The following is a 24,008-nucleotide window of genomic DNA, read 5'->3' on the forward strand; positions in this document are numbered from 1 at the left end:
TTTTAGTACTGGTTAGTATCTCAGTATATTGAGATTTTTTTTTTTTTTTAAGTAAAACTCCTGGGTACAAGAATTTGTGTATATATTGTGTAGCTCCCTGGCGATTCCTTGGTTGAAAATACTGAATATTTATTGCTCTACAGACTGACTGTGAAATATTGTTAGTTAACTATAATGCTAATGATATTTCATCATTGAATCATCAAAATATTGATTCAGTAAAGCTCCCCTTTCATCCCCTTTCATGTTATCATCACTGCATAACATTACAGCTTCTATCCATTGCAGATGCTTAATCTGACATCTCTGTAAACAAACACCTCAGAGTACAGTTGGGAGTATTATGGAGAGTCACAAAGAATTAAGAAAATAATACTATATAATATACCAACTAACATTTTTTTTGTGGTAGAATCTTCAAAGTACTAAATACTGCTGAGAAAATATTATCAGCTCACAAGGCATTGCACACACTATCCATCACTAGCCATCCCTGACCACAAGGACACCGACTCAGCAGTGAAAAGCTGGGAAAACAAATTAAACAAAAGCTATTCAGCAGAGTGCTATTAACACAAATTCAACACTCCTCTATTTTGCTTTACTTTTCAGAAAATTATTGCCACTGCAGAGATCTGTTTTTAGCTTTTGGTATTTGGATAGATTAGTTGTAAAAGTGATACAAGCTGAAATCTGAATTCCAACTCAAATATTATCTCTTTTTATAAAGTTATTTCATTTGGTTATACAAGCCAATTATCCCCAGGTATTATACGATATGTGGGAACAGCAACGTGCAATGTATTAGAAGTGAGAAAATATATACATATACTGCTCAAAATAAATTAAAGGAACACTTTTTAATCCAAGTACAGCAACAAGTCAGTTTAACTTCTAGGAAATTGATCTGGTCATTTAATTAGCAGAGGGAGTTATAAATCAGTTTTAGCTGCAATGTATAGATAGGTGCAATAATGAGACAACACCCAAAGTAGGAATGGTTTTACAGGTGGAGGCCACTAACATTTTGCTAAGGTGAGAGTCAGTACTACTAACATGAGGCGGTTTGTGGACCGTACAGAGGTTGCATAAGTAGACCGACTCCTGCATGATGGCACATCAATATGTGTCATTGCCAGAAGGTTTGTGTCTCCCAGCACAGTCTGAAAAGCATGGAGGAGATTCCAGGGGGCAGGCAGTTACTTTAGGAGAGCTGGACAGGGAAGAATAGAAACTCCTTAACCCATCAACAGGACCAGTATTGGCTCCTTTGTGCAAGGATGAACACTGCCAGAACTCTGAAATGACGTCCAGAAGGCCACTAGTATCACTGTCTCTGTTAGGCTAGGCAACCTGACTGCCATCAGGTATTGGGATGAAACCCTCGGATGAAGAATGGATGAAGAAATTGATACCACTGACTTGCCCCCACAAAACTCATTAGAACAATATTATGGTTTTACCCATCCAATCCTGCCAGATTCCACCTCAAACCGTGCAGGAGCTCAATGGTGCTTGGTCCAGATCTGGAAGGATATTCCCAGGACACCATCCATCGTCTCATTAGGAACATGCCCCAATGTTGGCAGTATGCATACAAGTACATGGGGGCTATAAAACTACTGAGTATGATTTTGAGTTGGTGCAATGAACTTTGGGCAAAATGGACTAACCCAGCTGCCACATATTTTTTTACTTTCATTTTTGTGGTGTCTTCAAATTCAGCACTCTGTAGGTTGATAATTTTTTATTTCTATCAAATGATGTGTCCTTTGACTCTTAATACATTACCCAGTGCATATCAATATAGATATCCAGAATAATCTTTTTAACACATTGAGATCTGATGTGTAATAGTTTTATGTATAAAAGCTAAACAGCTCTATCTAAACAGCCAGCAATCTGTAAGAGACTGACCTTAAACCTTTAGATATAAAAATGACAAACATAATGTTAACCAGAGGGAAGAAAGACCATTTTTGCTCCTCGCATGTCCCTCCAACTGACAAACTGAATTACAGCAGAATTTGGAATGACTATGACTTAAAGACCAGACGAGACCTAAAAACAAGGTTATGCCCATTTCACATTTTGCCTTTCCAAAACATGAAATGGACATGCAGAAGTTGCAGTAAGCTGCAGTAACAGCAGAGGGAGAAATTTTGTTTTATTTATTTTATCTAATGCCAACATGAAAATAATCACAGGAAAGGGTTTAAACAGACATTATTAACACATTTACATGTATATACATGTTAGCCACTTAGCTTAATCGTTTCTGGTGATTACAAACCCTGGAATGTACTTCATACGTTTTTTGCTCACCATCGACGTCTTCACTTTAAGTGTGTGTGTATGGAGTGGGGTGGAGGGGCCAACACAGAAGGCAGCACCGTAGTCAGTGGAGCAGACAGGTGAAGTTTAAACACAGTTATTCAAGTTGACTACAACTGTGGTAATGTACTGTAAATCCAGTAAAGCTGCTGAGAGCAGGGAAGTCTTTGCCAGAACCAAAGCATGTCCTGCTGATAATGTTGCAGCTGCTCCCCCTGAATGGCAAAGGAAGACAGACTAGGACCTAATAGTCCTCCTGGCTCAATGAGACCAATAACAGATCTTAGAAGGAAAGTAAATTAATATGTTTGACTCCAAATAGTTTTAACTCTCAGTCCAAAAACCCCCAAAATCAAACAAAACACAACCAAAATTAAAAAGCCGACACATGAGAATTTGCTATCATTGGCAGATTTATGGGGAAGATGGTTAAGTGTGTCTACAATTTATCATGTTGCAAATCGTACCATCCCTGGAGGGAGAAAAGTAGGGTTGGAGTTTAAACAGAGGACTTGTATGTGTCATTCATCACAGTGCACATATCCTTAACTATATCTTAAAAAGGCACCCCTCAAAGTCCAGCAAGTATAACAGAAAATAAAACTTCCATTTGGTCTTTTGTTTCAGATCTTTCTCCTTCACTTTTTCCATAATTCCTTCATATTCAGATATTCTGGATTATTTTCCATTCCAGCTCAGAGAGTTTTTTCTTGTTTAAACATGTGCAAATACATTTACATACATAAATACATCCTTACATTTGAACAAGTTAAAAGTCATATAGTAGCTAAACATTAGTTAAGTCCATTATATATAATTTCTGCACTCTGCCAACCTTTCTTTGCCTAACAAGCCCCACATTACGCAGCTGTGCCCCATCTGAACTGCTCTGGTCAGTGTTGGTAGGCAGGCCTGCCTTACCAGCTACAGGTCATGGTTAGGAAACTGCAGCTTCCCAGACACATGTCCCCAGTTGCTCAAACCCAGCCCAAATCGAGGTAGAAGACCATAACCCAGTTTGTTACTATAACCAGTAAAGAGACTAACTTCACTTCAGATGTCTCAAGAGTTCAAGTACCCGGCTGCTAATTCTGATCCTGGTAATATTATAATTAAGTGCAACCTTATTCTGTTGCATATAGACCCTTATAAATAACATAACTCATTATTGGTCATTGGCCTTTTTTTGTGGGTTTCTCTGTCTACAGTAACTTTAAAGTGTACTTTGTTGGGTTCAGGTAACTGACTTGGTCATTGAAGAAGATCTCATTTCTTTGCATTGAGAAATTCTTGCGCTTTTTCAGTATGTTTTGGGTCATTATCACTTTGCTCTGTGAATCACTGTCTGATCAGTTTTTCAGCAGAATACCGAGCAGAGTATAAACCTGTACACTTTATAATTCATCCTACTACTTTTATCAACTGTTGGGTCATCAGCAAACAATAGTAACTGGCAACACCTGCCCATCTCATAACAATGCCTCTACCATGTTAGATAGACGCATTGTGAAAAGCTATTAAAAAAAACCCCCAATTTCCTGTCAGTCACTTGTTCAAATAATTTTGAGCCACTTGAAACAGGTGGACCATGTATGAAAGTGCAATTATTAAACAGTTACTGGAAAAAAGAAAAATTATTGAAAAACCATCTTTAATTAACAGTGCACTTCAATCACATCTTGATTGTTTGATTTAAAAATCCAATGTGACGGTGTACAGAGGGAAAACTACAAAAAATCATTTCTTTGTCCAACAAATTAAGGAACTGTATTAAAGAACTGTATTATCATTCAACACATGAAATAACAATGATCCACTCCAGGGAATGCTATTTTCAATTTCAGTGAACTCCTTTCATGATGTGATAATATCATGTTATCATTTACATAACCATTCAGAATAACTGTAATTAAAAACTGGCAAATGTTATTTGAATTAGGGCTCAGGTTTTAGGTAAAGCATGACAGTTGAACAGAGTTTGTTGCAATGATTGTTGAATTAGGAGACAATGAGATTATTTTTCTAAATTAAAATCTTTTATATTCTACCATTTATGGAACATGTCTGAGTCATTTCTAGATTAAAACTAACACTATATTTATTTCAGCTTTAAGCCACAATGGTTTGATAGTGGGTCAGTCCAGTAACAGTCTGCTGGCTTGCTGAATGTTGACAAGCATTAATTGCTGTTTTGGGAAAACTACACGCCCACATGAAATTTAGCACAAGTAAAGCAATTTTTCTGTCTGCATGACTGAATATAAAAGGGATGGACTTATGACCATGACAAAATTTAAAACTGATCCCATTCTTTAAAAAAAAGGTACATCATCAACACAGACAACAAATATTGTCTTTTTGATAATATAGCAACATTGTCACAGCTGAAATCATATCGCTACAATAAGAAAACTGAATAATGACAAGCAGATAAATCTTCAGTTAAATAAGAATATAAATTTATCCCGAAGCAAGAAAGCAAATTTTAAAACAATCGTTTTTTTCCCCCTTGATGTTTTCAGAAACATATGATTACAAAAGAAACAAGGCAAGCAATTATTTTTGTCCTGGCTATATTTGAACTAATGCCAGGATAGCAACCACATTAGGTAGCAGGCATAGTTTATTCTATTAAAAAAACAAACAAAAAAAAAACACAAAACGCAAGCAGCTGATTGTTGGTATTTAAGCCCACAACTGTCTGTCCTTTTTTAAGTTTTATATTCCCCATCGAACGGCTGTTTCTAATAAGGATAATAATGTATATAGTTATTTATAGGGGCGATCGTGGCTCAAGAGTTGGGTGTTCGTCTTGTAATCGGAAGGTTGCCGGTTCGAGCCCCGGCTCGGACAGTCTCGGTCGTTGTGTCCTTGGGCAAAACACTTCACCTACCGCCTACTGGTGATGGCCAGAGGGGCCGATGGCGTGATATGGCTACAACTGTAGCTTGCCTTCACCAGTGTGTGAATGTGAGAGTGAATGAGTAGTGGTATTGTAAAGTGCTTTGAGGGGTCCCGAAAAGCGCTATATAAATGCAATCCATTATTATTATTATAGTCAGCCTTATTCATCAGACCTGCAGAAGCAACCTGTAGTGAAGTTGGCTAAACTCACTTTGAACTCATGAGCTAATCTAGTAGTTACTGAGGTTTGCTGTAAGTTGGTAGGACTGGGATTAAAATAAAAATTCTGACATTGAAAGCCTTTTAATATTTGAATTCTGTTGTGGGTTTTTTGCTTTTGTTTTGTTTTTTAAATGTTACTAAGGTTAAAACAAGCGTGAGTCAGTGTGTTGGTAGAATAGCAGAAGATTTTTGGTTTGGTTCAGTTTGCAGTGCAACATAACTGATAATTGCTCATACTGGTTCTTTCTGATTGTTGATTCTTTCTGGTTGTTTGTGACAAGACTTACGTGAGACTGTGAGATCAGGATGCAATGGTGAATCGAGCAACATGGTGACAAACCTTTTAGTGTATAAGCCTGATGGTATTATGCAATTCGATCTTTTAAGTATCTAAAGTGATTCATCTGCTAAAGTATCAGCAGTGATTCAGCACTAGAATTATTCTCCTTCATTGTCACTCTTTGCTATAAATCCTGCATTCTATTATCAGTGACCTCAGTCCACTTCCGCTGAAGTTGAACCACATAAATGGGCCAGGAGAAATCATTTGGCACTGCCTCTTGGAGTGTTTCACTGTGAAATACTGGACCCCACTTTTGCATCTGATGGAGCATGCTTGTGAATAGAAGTGGGTAATCAAAATGTCTCTTAAAAAAAAAAAGAAAGAAAGAAAAGAAAAGGTTCTGACAGGTTTAAAAACTGATCTGTGTATCTACACTTCTCTATCAGCTCAGCGTAGAGATAATCTTCTCATAATATACATAACGCTTATCTGTGAAGACTGCGTTTATTTTTGAGCAATTTAGTTTTGACAAGGAAAATGTGAGACCTAAATGGCTTTTTCCTTTGAAAGTGAAACACAAAATGATTCTTTAAAGGAGGATTTATTTGGGAAAGTAGAAAATAGAACATCCCAAGAATGCTAGAGTGCAGATTTTTTATGAGTCACATATATAACGTGTCCTTTAAATAATGAAATATTTATATATTTATAGATATTTTCTCATAAAGCACGTCAATGATGATTGGCTTAAAACCTTCACAGTTAAACAAATTTGCACAGTTTGATGGCTTCACTGAGCACTGAGTTGGTGATTAGCGTGTTAAATAAAAAGCATTAGCAATATTTTAATAATCAAAATCCTTGAGGAAGGCATGTACCACAAAAATGGCCAAGAATGGTGTTATCTGAGAAAACGTGTCAATTTAACCCTGAGCAGTTAGTACGTCTGTTTCTGTACATGGATGCCCATTTTGGACACACAGCGATATTATAGGTTCACTACGTTGTCAACTTCACACAACATTTAAAAAAATTGTGTGAATTTACTGTCCAAATAATACTTTCAGAGGGAAATACTAAAAGAGGGCAGCCTGAAAATGCAAAGCAACAGGGACTTTGTAAGAATCTATGAAGCTCACTGAGTAAACAGTTGTTTGCCTGTTCAGTGACCAGAGAAAGCAACAGGAAATCTTTGTTTGATGTTCATGTTTTTCTGATGTTTGTCTCCACCTCTGTCTCCTCCAGTAAAGCAGTCGAATAAAAAAGGTAGGTAGTGAGCTAACCCATGCATCACAACATTCCCTTCAAGTTTAAACCTAGAAAGATTTCGTGGACTTTGTTTTTTATGTATACTTTAACTGAAGAGCACCTGTCAGATCAGCCATCAGATTAATGCAGCACTTCCCTTCTCCTCAGAAAAAAAATCTTCAGTTTTCAGAAGGCGGTTACATTTCCACTCAAAACGATGTCAGAAAAGACTGGACACACAACACCCCTTGCACACCACATCAGACTTGCCTGACATCTCCCTGAAGCAAATAAGTAGCCTTTGTCATGTGTAGCCTAAAGATAAACTTTCTGTCAGAACTGAGCACTGAAGGCTTCCCTCCCTTGCATCTTTCCACCCCAGTCTGCCAGCTTTCAAACACAGCCTTCAAGGTGCACGGCCGCTTCCTTACCTCGTTCTGAAGTTAGCCGGGTGTGGATGCCCGTCATACAAAGATAAAAAGTCATATTCCTCCTCCACAGCGAAAGATTGAAAAACTATATGAATCCTGTTCCCCTCCTCAGCAACAATCACCCAGGTACAGTTCGCTCCATTTGGATATCCATATGGAAAGCCAGGACTTTCTATTGTCCCATTCCTGCCTTTTAAAGTGCCTCCACAAGAATGGATAAAACCTGGAAGGAAAGAGAACAAACAAAACATCATTATCCAATGCATATAATGGGTTTGTGTGAGACTCTCAGCTGAAGAATAATAAAGTAAAATGCTCTGCAGCACAGAAACAAAAAGAGTACTTCATTTTGATAAACTTCGTCTGCTGCAAGCATCCAAGCAGCAATAAATAAAAGAGATATTTTAAACAGGCCTGCACAGACACAATTCCAAATAGCATTTGTTCATAACAACTGAATGCACCCTATGATGTTCATGTGCAATATTTCTTTAACTGAGATCAAATTGTTTGGAAAATCCCTATTGTTCTCAGCTGGCAGAAGCTACGAGGGAAATCTGGCAACCAGCTGACTAAGAGCCAAGTTTTGTGTTTCCATTTATGATTTCTGTTTTCTTTCAGATCAAATAATGACAATAAAATGCAGAAAGCTGCTGCTGCAGTAATATAAAAAATGTATAATTGAGGATGCTTTTAAAAAAGATTGTGATGTGTCATCAGAGTCTTTTTTATAGGGTCTAAAAGTGCCAGAGATAGGCAACAAGTAAAGTCTTCTGATTTGGTGCTTCAAGCTTTTAACAGCAGATTAGTCATCCGTCGTGCACCAGCTTACTGAGAACTGATACACTAGACACATTATGTTAAACCTCATACCATCACTGTCAAGCTACAGTAATCTGGTTGCTTTGCTAACCTTTGTAGTGTTGATGCAAAGGAACGTAAGTGCCACTACTAAGCAACCTCGTTTTCACACAATCACACCTATTCCCTCCACACTTCCACATCCAGAGTACTTCCGCAGTTACACAAAATTGCTCCCATGCACACTGTGTCACAATGCAAAGAGCGTCCCCTTTTCATTTGAGGCTATCTTGCATGTTGTCTAATGAAATGCAAACGTAATTAAGATGCATGGTTTACCCCCCACAATTTACCCCTTGTGTAATTAGCTTTTCACACTTGGTAAGTAAAGGATGTTTTGCATAGTGTGTTGCCCACACACACACACACACACACACACGCACACGCACACGCACACGCACACGCACACGCACACACACACACTGCAGTATGGGAAAAAGCAAACACGCAGATCACTTGGCAGTTGTGCCACTGAAATGGCCTCTAACTAGACAGACAATAATATGGTTGCTTTATAAACTGAAGTGACAAAACAGTCAAAATGTTAAACTGTGAAGCAAAGTAAAAAAATTAATTTCCCTCTTGTCAGACTGTTACTTTTCATTTTGTTACTTTTAAGAAAAGCATGTATTATGAAATATTATGAAATATATGATAATGCACTGAAATACTGCATTTTTCAGCAGTCTTTACTCAACGGGGTCATGACCCAGCAAAGCACAGGGGTCCTGGCCTAGAATCCAAGAACTGTACATCTTCATGCATATACTGTGCAAATAACTTAACCCCACTCCACCCCACTGTCCACCCTGACCCGTGTTCATTTTTATGTAATCTCTTGTGATTTTCTCATAGAAACAGTTACAAACATAGTGTGTCAGTAGAGTTCTATATGTAATGCATAAAATAAAATGTCTGGTGATGAGCTGCTGTTCTAAATGCAGAGGAGACAAATTCTTGCCAAGATTTGTTGCATATCTAAGTTGCAATTATTTCCGCCATCACAGAGCAAACTGGGTAATCATGGCAAATTTGGACCATTGATGCACCGCCTACAGGGTCAACATGATCCAACCTGTGACATGGTGCTTTATGTGCATTCAAGCACTCTTGGGAATATCATAAATTGCCAGAACAGCACTCATCAATGAGCCACCAAAGTTATGAGCATGGGTGGAAAAATGTGGATTTTTGATGGCACATCAGGACCAGAAATCTGCCAGCATGACATACACCTCTGGCCAATAAGTAATGTGATATTTGTAGGTGCTGTGCTGTTGCATTTTTATGTCTTCCTAAGACAACATGGTCTAAAAAAAAATTTTGAGAAGCAATGTTTGCAGCTGTACTACTGTTGTTTTACATTACTAGAGTTCACTTCAGTCAAAGATTTGGTTTGTACAGGGAGAAAATGCATATTAAAACACTATCCGAATCCTGATGCCTGGCTCTGTTTCCTTTCCAAGTGATCTCTGCTGTTTTTATGAAAATATTTTTGAATACATTTTGCCAAAATTCAATTTTATCATGTCATTACCACAGAAAGTCATGCCAAATAAAATTAACATAATGTTCTGTGACATTCCATTTAGTCTACAAGCTTAGTCTTACACAGAATTATTGAAAGGAAAAAGATATGCGTTGTTTGTTTAAAAGGCTATTCAACAAATTTTATACATACACTTTGGGTAATTTGCCTATGCTGTATTCAAAGAGGTCCTGCCATGAGTGGAATATACACTGTTTAAAATATATAAATATATCTTTACTGATATAGACTGGGTAATGTGTTATATCATTTGATGGAAATGAAAATGATCAACCTACAGAAGCTTGACACCAACATAGGGTCTTAGAATAGGCCCAAAGATTCCATCCCAGTACCCAAAGGCAGTCAAGCTGCCTAGCCAGTAGAAGTCCCTGCATGGACCACCACCACCGATCATGCTGAACGATGTGACAGACATCATAATGTTCTCTGCCTTTTCTCCAGACGCTTTCATTTCTGTCATCTGCTCAGGGTGCTCATGTGAAAAGCACAGGGCACAGCGGTAGACCTGCCAATTCTGGTATTCTATGGCAAATGCCAGGTGGGCTCCACATTGCCAGGCAGTGACCACAGGGCTCATTAGAGGATGTTAGGGCCTCAAATCACCCTCATGAAGTCTGTTTCTGGTGGTTTACGACTGAAAAAATAAACCTTTAATGGCTGACACAAACAGGCACAAAATAACAAAGTCAAAAACAGTTTAGAAAGCAGGAATCCAAATAAATCCATCAATCAATAAACAGGATCCATCCAGTTAAACATAGAGATTACTCAGTGAGGACAAAAGGAAGTGCAGCATTGCTAATGAGAAACAGCAGGTAGAGGAACACATGGTAGCTCAATTAACAACGAGGAGGCGAAAACAGTCAAGGAATCAGAGCACAACAGACAGGAAGTACACAGGACAAAAAAAGAAACAGCCCCTCAAAGTAAAACAGGAAATAGCCAACCGTAACAAGAATACTAATGCTAAATAAGAGAAAGGCAGGCATTACAGAAACACTGGAGACATGACTCAAAACCAAAGAAAACTAAAACTAAAACTTGTGACTAGATTAGATCTAATAACATAGTGAGAATGGTTGGTGGGATTAAAGTATTTCTGAAGTGGCTGTGGCTCAGGAGGTAGATCAGGTTGTCTACTAATCGGATGGTTGGTGATTCGATCCCTGGATATTCCAGTCTGCATGACAAAGTATCCTTGGGCGAAGATACTGAACTCGGAGTTGCTGCTGATGCGTTCATTGGAGTGTGACTGTTAGACAGAAAGCACTTAAGCATAGAAAAACGAGCTTGTGAGAATGGGAGAATGAGGTTTGTAGCATAGATGGCCTTATTGTTGTTAGGTTATGCTGCTTTGTCCACTCTGCTGGTGTTATATTGTGAAATTCCCAACTGTTGGACTAATAAATCTTATCTTATCTCATCTCTGATTGTTCAAGCAAATAGAACACCACTATATAAGTAGCAGTCCCTTTACTATTTTAAAATAGGTTATTAAGTTGCATTATGGGAAATGTGGTAGGTTTCAGTGTTTTGTAACTTGACCTATGCTGTGGACTAAAGTCAGGAGATCTTGTTCTCCGGTGCTTTGATGTTTCACTTTGTGTTACTAAATCACTGGGGTACCTCTTTAAATGTTATAACAAAAAGAATACTGCTGACATTTGATTTGATTTGGGCCGAGTGAGACTGTAAGACAGTCGAGTAAAAATATATAGAGATAGATAGACACAGAAGCTTACATCAGTGCTACATAACTACGACTGCTTAAAAGTAAACTAAACTTGAACTATGGAAAGGGCAGCACACAGTTTTGTATCTGTGTGTTAACAGTGTGTTGAACAGAAGAATAACATAAAAGTGAAGTAGCCTGTACGTTTTGTGCTGGTCTTTGACAAACTAACCTGTAAATGGTAAAAGTCCGATATTATTGGCTCTGTATTGTACCCGGCACCCAAAAGAGCTCTATTAGTCCTTGAATTATTTCAATGTTTGTCAAGCATTAAATGATTAATGTCGCAAACTATTCAGAGTAAAGCTGTTTGTGTGAACTGTTTAGAAGTGTTTGTGTGGCTGATTGTTGTGATGTCCTGGGGATGACAGAACAGATGCTCACTGCCAAGATATCTTTTTTCCCCCTTCTTTCTACCTTTATCTCCCACTTTCTACTCCTCAGCTTTATGTATTCCTTTCATCTGTCATTATCCTTGCTTCAACTCTCAAAACTGTCTCACGCCATTTGTTATTTTTTTCTCCACCATTGTGTTACAATTTTTCTCCTACTTATGTGTGTCTTATTTGCCTTTTTTAATTCACTTTCCCCTCTGCCAGGAATTGTTCTTTATCTTCTTCCTTCTCAGCAACTCTACCTCTCATCCCCACTCCCATATCTATTGGCTCCTTTGTTTTTCCCCTTTTTTCTCCCCAAATGAATTAGAATCCCCCTTTTCAATGCTGTGAATCATACAAGCTTGTAATATGTTAAGCGCTGTCAGCTCCATAAAAGCTGCATCTATAAAAAGAACACTGTAAGCATTCATCTTGTTACTTCAAAGGAAAATGCAACGACAACATGTGCTTCCTTGTACAGGAGAGAGGACATGCACTAAATCAATTTATCACTTAGACCAACAGTATCTCATCCTTGAATTTTGCTGTGACCGCTCAGCTGCCTGCTCTAACCTCCATCATCATTTCAATTGTGAAAGGCAATCCCCAGAGTTTTCTCTGACCCCATGTTAGTGCCACGCTGCAAAAATGTCCATAAATTGTGATGAGAAACCAAATTAACAACATGCTGTGATTGCACAGTAGGGAAAATATGGTTCCGAAAAATATGAATCAGTATCATAATGCATGAGTCTGGCAGAAACAGTGGCCTCAGCAGGCGGCCAGGCGGCCTGACAGACATCTCAAGAATGGCCCCAGCTGTTCCTCAAATACTTACATTTACCCCTAGCCTTTTGGACGTGCACACAAGTACGGTGCATTTTTTCACACCACACTTTTAAAGCTGATAACAGATTGTTATACTTGCTGTGCAAGACAAAGACAGACAAATGGCAGTTGAGTGCAGCTCTGATGAGATTTCCGAAGGTATTTGTCAATCTAAATTAAGGGTGCATGCGTATGTGCTGTTGTTTCTGTTTGTGTGCGTGTGTGCGTGTGGGTGCGTGCACGTGTTTGAGTATGCATATGTATATTTGTTGTTGGCCTTGTTGTGCTTCTCACTAAAGGAAAAGGGTGAGACAGAACTACTGAATGTAATCTCCTTTTTTGTAGTGAGCACAGAGATTTGGGGCAGAATGAACCAGTTAATGAACCACAGGATGAAAAATAAGATTGATTTTGTAAACAAAATATATTATGCATCATCGAGAATATCCTATTATTTTCAAGGGCTAAACAAATTTGTTGCATGCTAAGTGGGTTATTTAAGATTTACTTTAGGCATGGAGGAAAATGAGAGACAGCACTTTTGGCTTTTCAGTACATGGACTGGTGTATGAAATGATTGGTGCACCATGAACGAGTAAACAGCCAATATGTTGTCCTCCTCCATTAATGCAGATCTGTATTGGGCCATAAAGAGCAGTGATTATGTGCAGCAGGAGAGGGGAGGAGCAGTCATTTTACTGCCATCCGCATTATTATGAGTGACAAACAGGCCACTGGGTAATGGATGGTTGCTGATGGGTATGAGAGATTGCCCATCCCAATTGACTATTTTTGAACAGACTATCATTAAATAGGCACAGAAAATAAACAAGCATAGTTTAACCTGCACCTTTCAGGTAGTCGCTTCAGGATCCAGCAGGGCAGATTTAACTGCTACACAGAGTCTCTTCTCTCCCCCTGCAGTGAAACTGTTGCATTCTGATGAAAAAGCGCGGCCTTTAGTTTGGCAAATTTATTGTGTTCCATTTGCTATATTGCCCTTGAAGTCTATTAACTTTATCTGCTGTCTATTGTTTTGTATTTCTATTTTACTGACTGTGTAATATTTGTCCGTTTTATGTGGCAGGCTGCACATGACAATAAAGTTTATCTAATCTAACAAAAAGCTTCAGCAATCAGCGTAGTATTGAAATAAATCTTTTTGTGTCCTAATTAGTGGCTTTCAGTGTAGGCTTCCCGACAATAAAAGAAATGTTGTTCGTCCCCTCCATGAGCACCACAGGTGTGTGAGCGTTTTCGTTAATGGAATAAAATGTCACATTATTCTCAAAGTGGCATCAGTTACTGAGAAACAATGTATAATGCTTTACAGATTTGCTCTTCATCAATTGCATGTCGCTCTAAAAGGTGTCAAAGGAAAAAAATAAAAAGAAGAACAAGGGCACACACTGCAGCGCAACATTTGGATAAAGGTCTCTACTAGGTATTGTTAAAGGACAAAAGTGTCAGCGGAAAGTATGCTCACAAACAAAGTCCGACAATGTCAGAGTGCATCACTGCATTTCAAATGTATGACAGATGCTTTGAAACAAAGCGACTTACATTTGTCCCCACATATGCGCATACCTATTAAGTGTGTTTATGTGACATAAACTGACCGGAGTAAACTACAGATGGACGAGGGGAACTGGTTTCCTCTTTTCCTGTCAAAAGCAACTTAGAAATGTTTGCAACTGTTGCAAGACATTGTAAAACAATTGCAGTGCATAAACATGCACAACTGTGTTCTAAACATAAAGATACTTAAAACAGCTGTGCACCTCGTGTTTTTCCCCCCACATGTATTTGAAGTAATTTCTCTGCTTGCTTGATACCCCATTTCCTCATGAATGATTGTAGTGAATGCTTAGTCAAGGACACCTCTTGGTCTGGATGGCATTTCATCATTGTTCACGATGATGGCCTAATACAATGGATGGGGAAGGCCATAGCACCTCCCCTAGCCATCAAATTTAGCACAAAAAAAACTGCATTGATTTGCACCTGACCTTAACGGTGAATCAGCCATTATAAAGATATCCATCAAGCCTGTTACACAGCACTGGCTGTAAAGAAGGAGGTCTTTCCAAGCAAAGCAAAGCAAAGGTCAACAAATATCCTCATAGACTTCATTTGCTGCAAAGTCCCTGTATTGCTGTTGCTTCCGCAACCTTTACAAAACACAGAATCATCAGGACCTTGTGTAACACGGTGCTGATGATTCAGAGTGCTGATTTTAAATCTTGCACTGTCAAGCTAATTGAGGCTGGGATTTTCATGTGCAGCGTTTTGAATATTGTGATCCAAACAGAAGGGACTCTTTCACAAAATGCTAAAAACGAAAGCCAAATATAGCTGCAGATACCAGGATCAAAGCTGCACTTGAATTATTGGGGATCAGCAACGACCTTAAACCTTAGTATGTTTACTGAGTGTTCCAGTGGGGAGATTGCTTTCTGCGACACACCAAATAATAGGTTGGGACAATTACATCACAAGTGGAAAATCTGCACATCTTTGGATATTTCAAGTGGAAATTTTAGTACTAAATTTTCTGCTGGTTTTGTGGGTATTTTTAAAACCTATTGATGTTTGATCGAGTGGTCATGGTCATTCAGTGGTTGCTGTACAACTCTTATAGCATATTTCTTCAATGATCATAACTTTTGAGAAGAACAGAGATATATGTGAGAATGCATATATGTGTGTGTGTGTGTGTGTGTGTGTGTGTGTGTGTGTGTGTGTGTGTGTGTGTGTGTGTGTGTGTGAGAGAGAGAGAGAGAGAGAAAGAGAGAGAGAGAGAGAGAGAGAGTCTCTCTCCTGTCTCTCTTTTTGTTGCTTGTTTGCTGTTATACCTCTGGATCATGAATCTTTAAGGTCTGCTATCCAATCATGGCCATCTCAGCACATTTAACGGCAATATGTTTTTAGAATTTCAAGAACTTTTCTCTTAGAGCTATCAAAAACTGTTCTCTGAGTTACAGACTTAAAGTGTTGCGTGAAGAAGAGAGAGTCATTTTTCTTCACCATAACCAGAACAGCAACTTTAGTAGACACGAATCTTAGACTGATGTCTCAAAAAGAAGGATTTTATCTGCGTGGCTGTACTGCACCTTTACATTTCATATTGATAGAATGTGCATTATCGCAGTCCCTCACTACGCTTGTCTGCATGCTTGATGAAAGAGAAATGGGCTCCCTACAACAAAAACAGAAAAGAGGCTTCCTAGAGAATCACTATTACCTCATGAGTGTGTCACTGCAATTTGGGAAAGGGCTGTGAAGTATTCCATTTGGTGATTTTGAATTGCCAACCACTGAGCTGAAAAATAGTAAAATCAAATACACTGTCACACTGAAACACAGCTGGCACATGCATAAGTGCATGGTCACACACACACATACTCAGGTGAAAAATGGTCAAATCAAATAGACTGTCACGCTGAATCCCAGCTGGCACATGCATAAGTATGAACACACACTGTTGTGTACAGAAATAACAGAGATTGTGTGTCTGTGTGGCCTAGTTTAATAACTACTACTGTAGCTCATTGTGCTTTACTTACTTCCCAGCAGATATGGTATTTTATGGCTAGACACCAGTAGATCCTCAAAGTGCTACTGAGGCATATTGCACCTGATGCCAGACCACCGCTGTGAGAGTTGCTGTACAACACAAAACTGTGAGCCAACAACACATCTAATAGGATGCCTGTCGCTCTTGCCTCCAATCTCCCAAACAAACAATAACATCAACACTTCACTTTTCCTGAAGAGACATAAGAAAAACGCACAGGATAAGAATTTGTTTTTTATCTGGCCACTTATCTTTTCTGTGTAAAACTCTTATTCAGCCTGGGCTGCCACCTTGTAGGTTGTTTGATTTGCAGCTAATTAAAACCGAAGTTGTGTTTTAAATTGACCTAACTGATGTCTTATTAATGCTTTTATGAAAAAAGCGAGTCCTGGTTCAATGGAGAAAATCGAAAGAAGAATCACTTTGGACAAACCGGACAAACCATGTTAAACAGGCAAAGTTAAAACAAAACAAAAAAAACCCAATATGTGCAGATGTGGAAATGGATGAATAACTGCTTAAAAGAAATGCAACTCTACAGGCCAGGACAAAAAGCTAAGGCAAACAGCATGACACCCTGAATTCATTATTAGTTAATCAATGGGTTGTTTCACTATGCACAGCAGAAGCCTTATTGTGTCTTCTCACCTGTAGCACTGCATAAGAGACTTTATTCTTGAGAGAAGAGGATAGAATTTTTAAAAAGAAGCAACTTTCAGATTAAAGTATTTGTAAAGAATTCAGCAGCTTCTAAGATGCCACTCTGTGAGCATCTTGTCTCAGTTTCAGCACCAGGATGAGGTAACTAAACTGGCAGAGAATGAGAGTGGCCCGATATTTCTTTAGTAAAACAGCAAGTTATTACCATACCATGCAAACAGGTCCCTATATTACATTTTCCATACTTTTGTGTGTCTTTGCCACTGATATTTGACATCGAGTAAGACTGACAGGCCACTGGTAGTTTGTTACAAGAAATTTGTTTAATTAAACACAGCCTCTGTGAGACCAAATATAAAGAACACAAAGCTACCTTTTGAAAAATCTAATAATTCATTTTCTAAAGGGGAAAAGCCTGTTCTTGGTCTACCTGTCTGTGTAGATGGATTATATAATCTCCATGTGCTGCCTCCGAAACATTGTAAACATTGGTAGCAAATTGGTTTAGTTTATATGAGAAAACATGCTGTAGATTCATGGTAACAGCCACTGAGCAATCTAGCTTTATAGTTACCTTCACATTGCTTCATTTATTTTCCCAGACCACGCTTTTCTCTCTGTGTGCTCTCCTGTCACACATCAGAACTTCAGCTGACAACCACAGACACAAACAGGTGGGCACTGAGAGAGAACATCCATGAAGACACATGCATATGCATGAATTTAGTATTACTGGAAAATATACTGCACTGTAGAAACATTTAAGAACAGTAATTATAACAAAAGATCAGAATACCATCTCTTACAATATTACCTTTTAATTGATGTGTAAGCAAAATTCTTTCAATAGTGTTTCCCAACTAGGGCCAACAACTGCAACTGTTTCCAAATTTCTGTCCCATGACTTATCTCCCTTTTTTGGTTTATTTGTTTCAAATTTAAAGAGAAATGCATGAATATTGTTAAATAAATGAAAAGTTTCTTTCAGTAAGTATAACTCCAGACATTTATGAGTTTAATCCTCTCTTAAAATGGCACCTGATGTGCACAACAGGGTCCAGCTTGAATTTGTAGCTTTGACTCTCAATTTGGCCTCACCTCAACATATTACATTTAATCTCAGCTAACGGTGAGCTGTTTATCTTCCTGAATACAAGATGTTGCCAGTCTATCTCCCCCAAGAATACTAGTTATATTAAAACAGACTTCATCAGAACCAGCAAACTATATCCAGGCTTCACAGGGGCCTGTCAGCAACATCTAAGAGCTTGGCCCAGGCTTAAAGCCACGGGCGAGCGGCCAGTGGGTGAACTGAGTATTACTTTGGTATGCCACTTGGACTATCCATTAAGATATCAGCACTGAAAGAAACATAAGAAAGCCAGAGCGTAAAATGTTAGCTGTTCCAAGTTCATGTATCATCATCCAGGAAAAGAGGTTATTAACACATCCAAGTAAAATCCTCTTTTTTATTTCCCCTCAAAATTTTGGGACTCTGTAAAGTTGAGCAAACACAGACGAAAATGATTTGCAAGTCATCTAATATCCGTATTTAATTTAGTATAGCACAAAGACATCTTATTAAATGCTGGAATGTCAAACAATTTGCCCAGAATGTCTTTCCTTTACATTTGAAAGAAACAGTCAGTCTGGGATGTCCTTCAGTAATCATGTTACTGACCTGTTGCCATCAGCCTAATTAGCGATGAGATGTTCTGTCAGGTCTTTACCTTTTTGTAGCACAAGTTCAATAAGTATTTAAATAATAATAATAAAAATGCCTACATTTCAAGTATAAAATGATGTTTTTGTACAATTTACAATTCAATATAGGTTTATATGATTTTGTTAATCACTGGACTGCATTTACATACTAAACTCCATCCCAACTTTTTTGGAACTGTATTGGTTGTACTTCTTCATCTTCTTCGACCATTTTTGTGGACCTTGGAGGCAGTTGGATAATGCCCAGCATTCCCACAAGATAGAATATAATTACACAGACAAATTGTAATCCTGATTAGCCCCAGCAGCCTTCCCAGCCTGTTTACATAATCACATTGAGATAAAGTCTTCATCAAGGGCTCAGTGGCCAGATTACAGTCTGTGTAGAACCCACCTGATTACCAATAATTAGAGACTGCCCAGTATAGACTTAATAAAGACACACACACACACACACACACACACACACACACACACACACACACACACACACACACACACACACACACACACACGTGAGAGATAGAAGAAAATGTTAGAAATACTATGTAATCACAATAAACAGAAGCAGTGCCACACGACAGATGGACAATTTTCAACAATCTGCTCGCAATCATTAATCGTTCATTGTCTTTTCAAGGGTCCAGGATACAGCCCAGTGCCTCTGTGCTCTCTTTGCCCCTTCAGCTTCCTATGAGGACACACCTTCCTAATTTTCATTTATAAGACCCAAACAACAAAAAATGAATGTCTGAGCAGATCTTGATATGCAAAATACCACTGAAAAATCATTAAATCCATAAAAAGTATGAATATAAAGTGAAACAGCATCCATCTGCTTCACTATTCTAATAACCATAAACACTATACGAGTAAAGGGGGCAGATGAAGCAAGCTGTGCGCATAACCACAGTCTGGTTCTTCAGAGCATCACCACTTACATTCACATGATATTATCCATTTCTTCTGTAAGTACAGAAGATTTATTGTTGTGAACATATTGATTGTCCACTGATCGATGAACGCATTGCGACAACCATAAAAAAAGGACAAAAGCCGCTTTTGTACCCAAGGGAAGAGAGACAGATTGTTCATTGTCAGCGCAAAGGAATTCAATTGGTGTTTGAACCAGTTATTTTGATCATCTATTGCTTCATGTTTTTAAGGACTTTATCTTTAAAACCACCAGAAAAAAAACTTCAATGTCTACAGTTTATCCTCTTCAATTTGTATACACAGTATTATATTCTCTTCAAGGATATGACCAAGTTGCATTGAATTTCCACAGTTATTGGAACTGCTGCAATGAGGGTTTTATTTTAATGAAATTGTGACATTGTATCTGGTCTGCACAACAAGTTGCAAAAATTTCATTCAACTTCACTATATATGTGCACAGTGCCAAGATTTAGACAGGTGATGGAGATACCTAAGAATCAGAGCTGTGCATCACCCAGGACAGGATCCTGGCTCAAAAATAATCTAATTATAGTCGCTGAAAAAGGCCCTCTAGAAAAGTGCTGTTGTACAAACCCTGCCAGATAGGAGTCTTTTTTATGGCATCATTATCTTAGAAGGAGAAGTGAGTCACAGGCCAGATCTAGCAGATATCTTTTTACTTCTGCAAACACTGTGTCAACTGTCAGAGGCTGAGGAACAACAACTGTTCCATAGTTCTTCTTCCTCTCATTGCGCCGTGTCACTATTTCCTCCACTCTTTTCCAAAAGAAGATCCAGACCTTCTCCCCCTTCCTCACGTCCTCCTCCTCTCCCTCCCCCCACGCCCTCCCCCAATTCCTGGCTGGCTGTCTCCCTAATAAGTAACAGAACTAGGAGGATTGGCAGTGGCCTCAAGGTTTGACATTGCCACAGTGTGGGTGGTGATGAAACAGCACTGTGCCCGACTCTGCTCCACTCGACTTGGCTCATTCTTGGTGGGCGCTGCTACTCTGCATGCTGCACATCTCATCCACCCCCAAGAGACAGACATTGGAATTACTCACAGGGCGAGCAATCTGCATGTAAATGAATATCTGTGAGTCCCCACATTCGGAAATAAATACATGCATGCAACAGATAGGTAGCCATTCAGTCACACGCATAAAACATCATTAATGTGCTTTACGCAAAGACATTCAGAAGTAACACATTTTGGGGGTTTGGGGGGTATTTTGTTTGCTTCTCTCTCTTTCGCTCTTTGCGTCTGATTTTAGTAAGAAATGAGAATTTCACCCAGTAAGTGTGTGGTACTGAAACAGAGACACTCATCCACACACACACACACACACACACACACACACACACACACACACACATACACACACACACTTCTGTTTCGACATGTAACTCCACTGCAAGGGCACGAGAATTTCATTTTTGCTTTCTGCAAATGTTTACGTGCCATTGAACAGCGGATGAGGACATGTTAATTGCAGTGTGCTAAATAAGCACTCGTCGCTTTGACTGACTTTTACAGAAGCTGTAGTGAGTGAACAGCATGAATCTAATTAAAATAAAAACAGAGAGATGACACAATCGAGCTCAAAGTCGTTTTTTAAGGACTTTATTTTGAAAACTGCTGGGAAAGTGGCATTTTACTAGTGCAGTTGTTGGTCTGACTAAATCTTGCTGATGCATATAAGAAGAAGACGGGGGGAAACTAAAGCAGCTGTTACCTCACCAGCTACATCGAGCACTGAAATGGTCAGACACAGAGACAGAGCCACCAGAATACTAAGAAGCCCACCTTACACCTGCCTGCACTGGCAACTTCGATAAATACCAGCCAACAAATTGGTTCTACACCACTTATCCTGCCTCGGCCCCTGAATGGGTTCAGTAACGTTTCTGGTGAGAAACCGGCCTGACGCAAATCTCACATAAATACTTGAAAAACTCGACCCAGAAACGAGAAAATGCGCGCGGCTTTATCCCAAAAGAAAATCAAAATCTCTTAACATGATAAATCTGCGGCGCGTGCACTTGCGCCTCAACAATTCACTAGTTAGCCTACTAAGCAAAGCAGCTCACGTAGGCTATTAGAAGAAGCGTAGGCTACCGCAAGAATATCTATTGAGCGACTCAGTCAAAGCCTGCATTGAGCGCAAAACCGCCGAAATGCGTCCCTTAAAAGTCCAGAGAGCCGAGGTAGGCTATTATGTGCACGTCTGTAACGTTAAAGGTTGTGATTTCTTGCACGCACGCACACATGCGCGCACGCAGACACACGCCGAGGCACACCAAGCGCATTCGAAAATGCAGAGAATTGCGGCAGTGGCTCGTACCTTTCACACAAGTGAACATCAGTGAGAAGACGAGGTTCCAAAAAACAATCCCCGTTCTAATCCTCATCGTTTTGGCTTGAACAAAGTCCCGTCTGCCACATTTAACGCATCTCCTGTTGAAAACGTCCCGTAGTTCAATAGATCCGTCGTAGTATCCGTCTCTGTAAATCCCCTTCATGTTCACAACTAAAACATGTAACCTATGGCCAGTTTTCTCTTTCTGTGGGGGTTTAAGTAGATTCCCTTCTCAGAGGAGAAACAGGCAGAGCCGCCCGCCGCGCTTTGTCAGCTGATAGGAGAGAAGTGAGCAAGACTGAATTTTAGGATAGGACCACAGCAACCTGGACGAGGGCTCAACCATCTCTGCTGAGAGGGGCATCAAGTGCGAAGATCTCTGCTGGCGCGCTCTTGTGTCTGCCGTTCAACATATTTCCCTTTGAATCCCTAAAAACCGGCTGAGGACGGAGAAGAGTCTGGTCTACAGTTTGAATGCTGGCTTTATCGATCGGCAATTGAGCCAGGCAGAGTGAGAGAGGAAAGGTGGCGGTGGGGGCAGGGAGGGGAGGGTGCGAGAGGGAGAGCGTCCTGTGTAAGTATGATTTGGCGGATGTGTGGGTAACAAATCATAAAGTGGGAACAGCAAGGTGTGGGTGGCAAAGGAGAAGGAGGGAGGTATCTTTATGAGAAGAATGCAAATACTGAGAAAGAGTCTTACTGTATTAATGAGAGAGAGAGAGAGCGCGCGCGCGCGCGTGTGTGTGTGTTGGAGGAGGAAAGGGTGTGGGGGTGTTAGTTGAGACTCAGACAGGCAGCATCCCGTCCCGAGAGCTGATGAAAGAAATACGCCTGGTAGGCAATCCCACCATAACTCTGATTTTCATTTTGGAGATCGAGAGGAGCTGTTATTGGGAGTGATGGGGCTGGGCAATTTGCAATGCAAAGATGGAACGATGACGGCGCAAAGCGCAGCTCAGCTGCAGTGGGGCTCTTCTGCCATCTAGCTTCAGAAGAGTCGCCGACCTCTGCTTTGAAACGGACAGGAAAGGGGGAGCAGTGAAGCGAGGGGCCGTGATTGCACATAGAATGAACATCATTATGTTTGTAACACATTCGGATAGAGCTGCTTCAAGAGCGGTTAACTCCAACACACAAAGCTTCGCTTCCTATTTTTATGAGACATTTCCTGGATTGCAGTGAACATCCAACACCCTCAAGTTTCGACTGTGTGAGAGCAGCAGCTCTGAACAGAGCATGAATATCAGATCGGACTCAAATCAATTGTGCATAACTTCGGTTTGAATATGGCCCAATTAATAACTGCAGTTTCAATGACCTCTATAAAAATCAATATTTTTTTCGTTATTGATTAGATTTATTTTGGTCAAATCAGCAGGGTAAGTTCATAAGAAAATTAAGAAGAAGCAAAAAAAAAGCTTTTAGTAGAGTAAGAGAGCTTTCCATGGTGCTGAAACTAAAAACCAGCGCCTTGTTAGGAAAAGCAACTGATGTTTTTATCATTTAAAACGATATGGCCAAAAATATTAAACTTTAATTTAATACTTAATACATACGTTAATACCTTTTTAACACATCCAAACTGTTTATACAAAGAAAGAAAGAAAGAAAGAAAGAAAGGGACAAATAAGTTTAAATCTGCAACGTGATAATCATCTCTTTTCATGTCTCCGTGTACAAGGTTAGACAGGATGAACTTCACACTCATAACCCTTCAGTCCCTTGGGAGAGCAAATGGGGAAAACAGCTTGATCCTGTTCTAATCTTCCCTAATTATTAGGCTGCAGAGGGCAATGGGATTGTTGTCCTTCAGCCAGATAAACAGCAAAAACATAATTCAGCTCTGCAGGCCAAATGGTGGGGAATCAGGATTTATAATTACAATTCTACAAGATTTATTGGGGATTTTTGTGCTGTAAATAGCCGTAACACTTTATCGCCATCGTATTTCGCGAATTGCATTTTATTCCCTGTT

At 39.4% G+C, this 24,008-nt stretch overlaps 1 protein-coding gene across 2 annotated transcripts in view; it reads right to left on the reverse strand.

Annotated features, from left to right (window-relative positions):
* The window catches only part of LOC134635775 (CUB and sushi domain-containing protein 3-like), a 222,914-nt gene extending 200,633 nt beyond the window's left edge, over positions 1-22,281 (reverse strand). For both annotated transcript variants that reach the window (XM_063485315.1, XM_063485314.1), the window contains exons 1-2: positions 22,019-22,281; positions 7,423-7,645 (exon numbers count right to left, since the gene is read on the reverse strand). In XM_063485315.1, the coding sequence (XP_063341385.1) occupies positions 7,423-7,645; positions 22,019-22,196 (401 nt within the window). In that variant the 5' untranslated portion in view covers positions 22,197-22,281. The remainder of the gene's footprint in view (positions 1-7,422; positions 7,646-22,018) is intronic.
* Positions 22,282-24,008: the final 1,727 nt, after the last annotated feature.

This window comes from Pelmatolapia mariae, linkage group LG10_11 (assembly GCF_036321145.2).
Source record: "Pelmatolapia mariae isolate MD_Pm_ZW linkage group LG10_11, Pm_UMD_F_2, whole genome shotgun sequence".
NCBI classification, from domain to species: domain Eukaryota; kingdom Metazoa; phylum Chordata; class Actinopteri; order Cichliformes; family Cichlidae; genus Pelmatolapia; species Pelmatolapia mariae.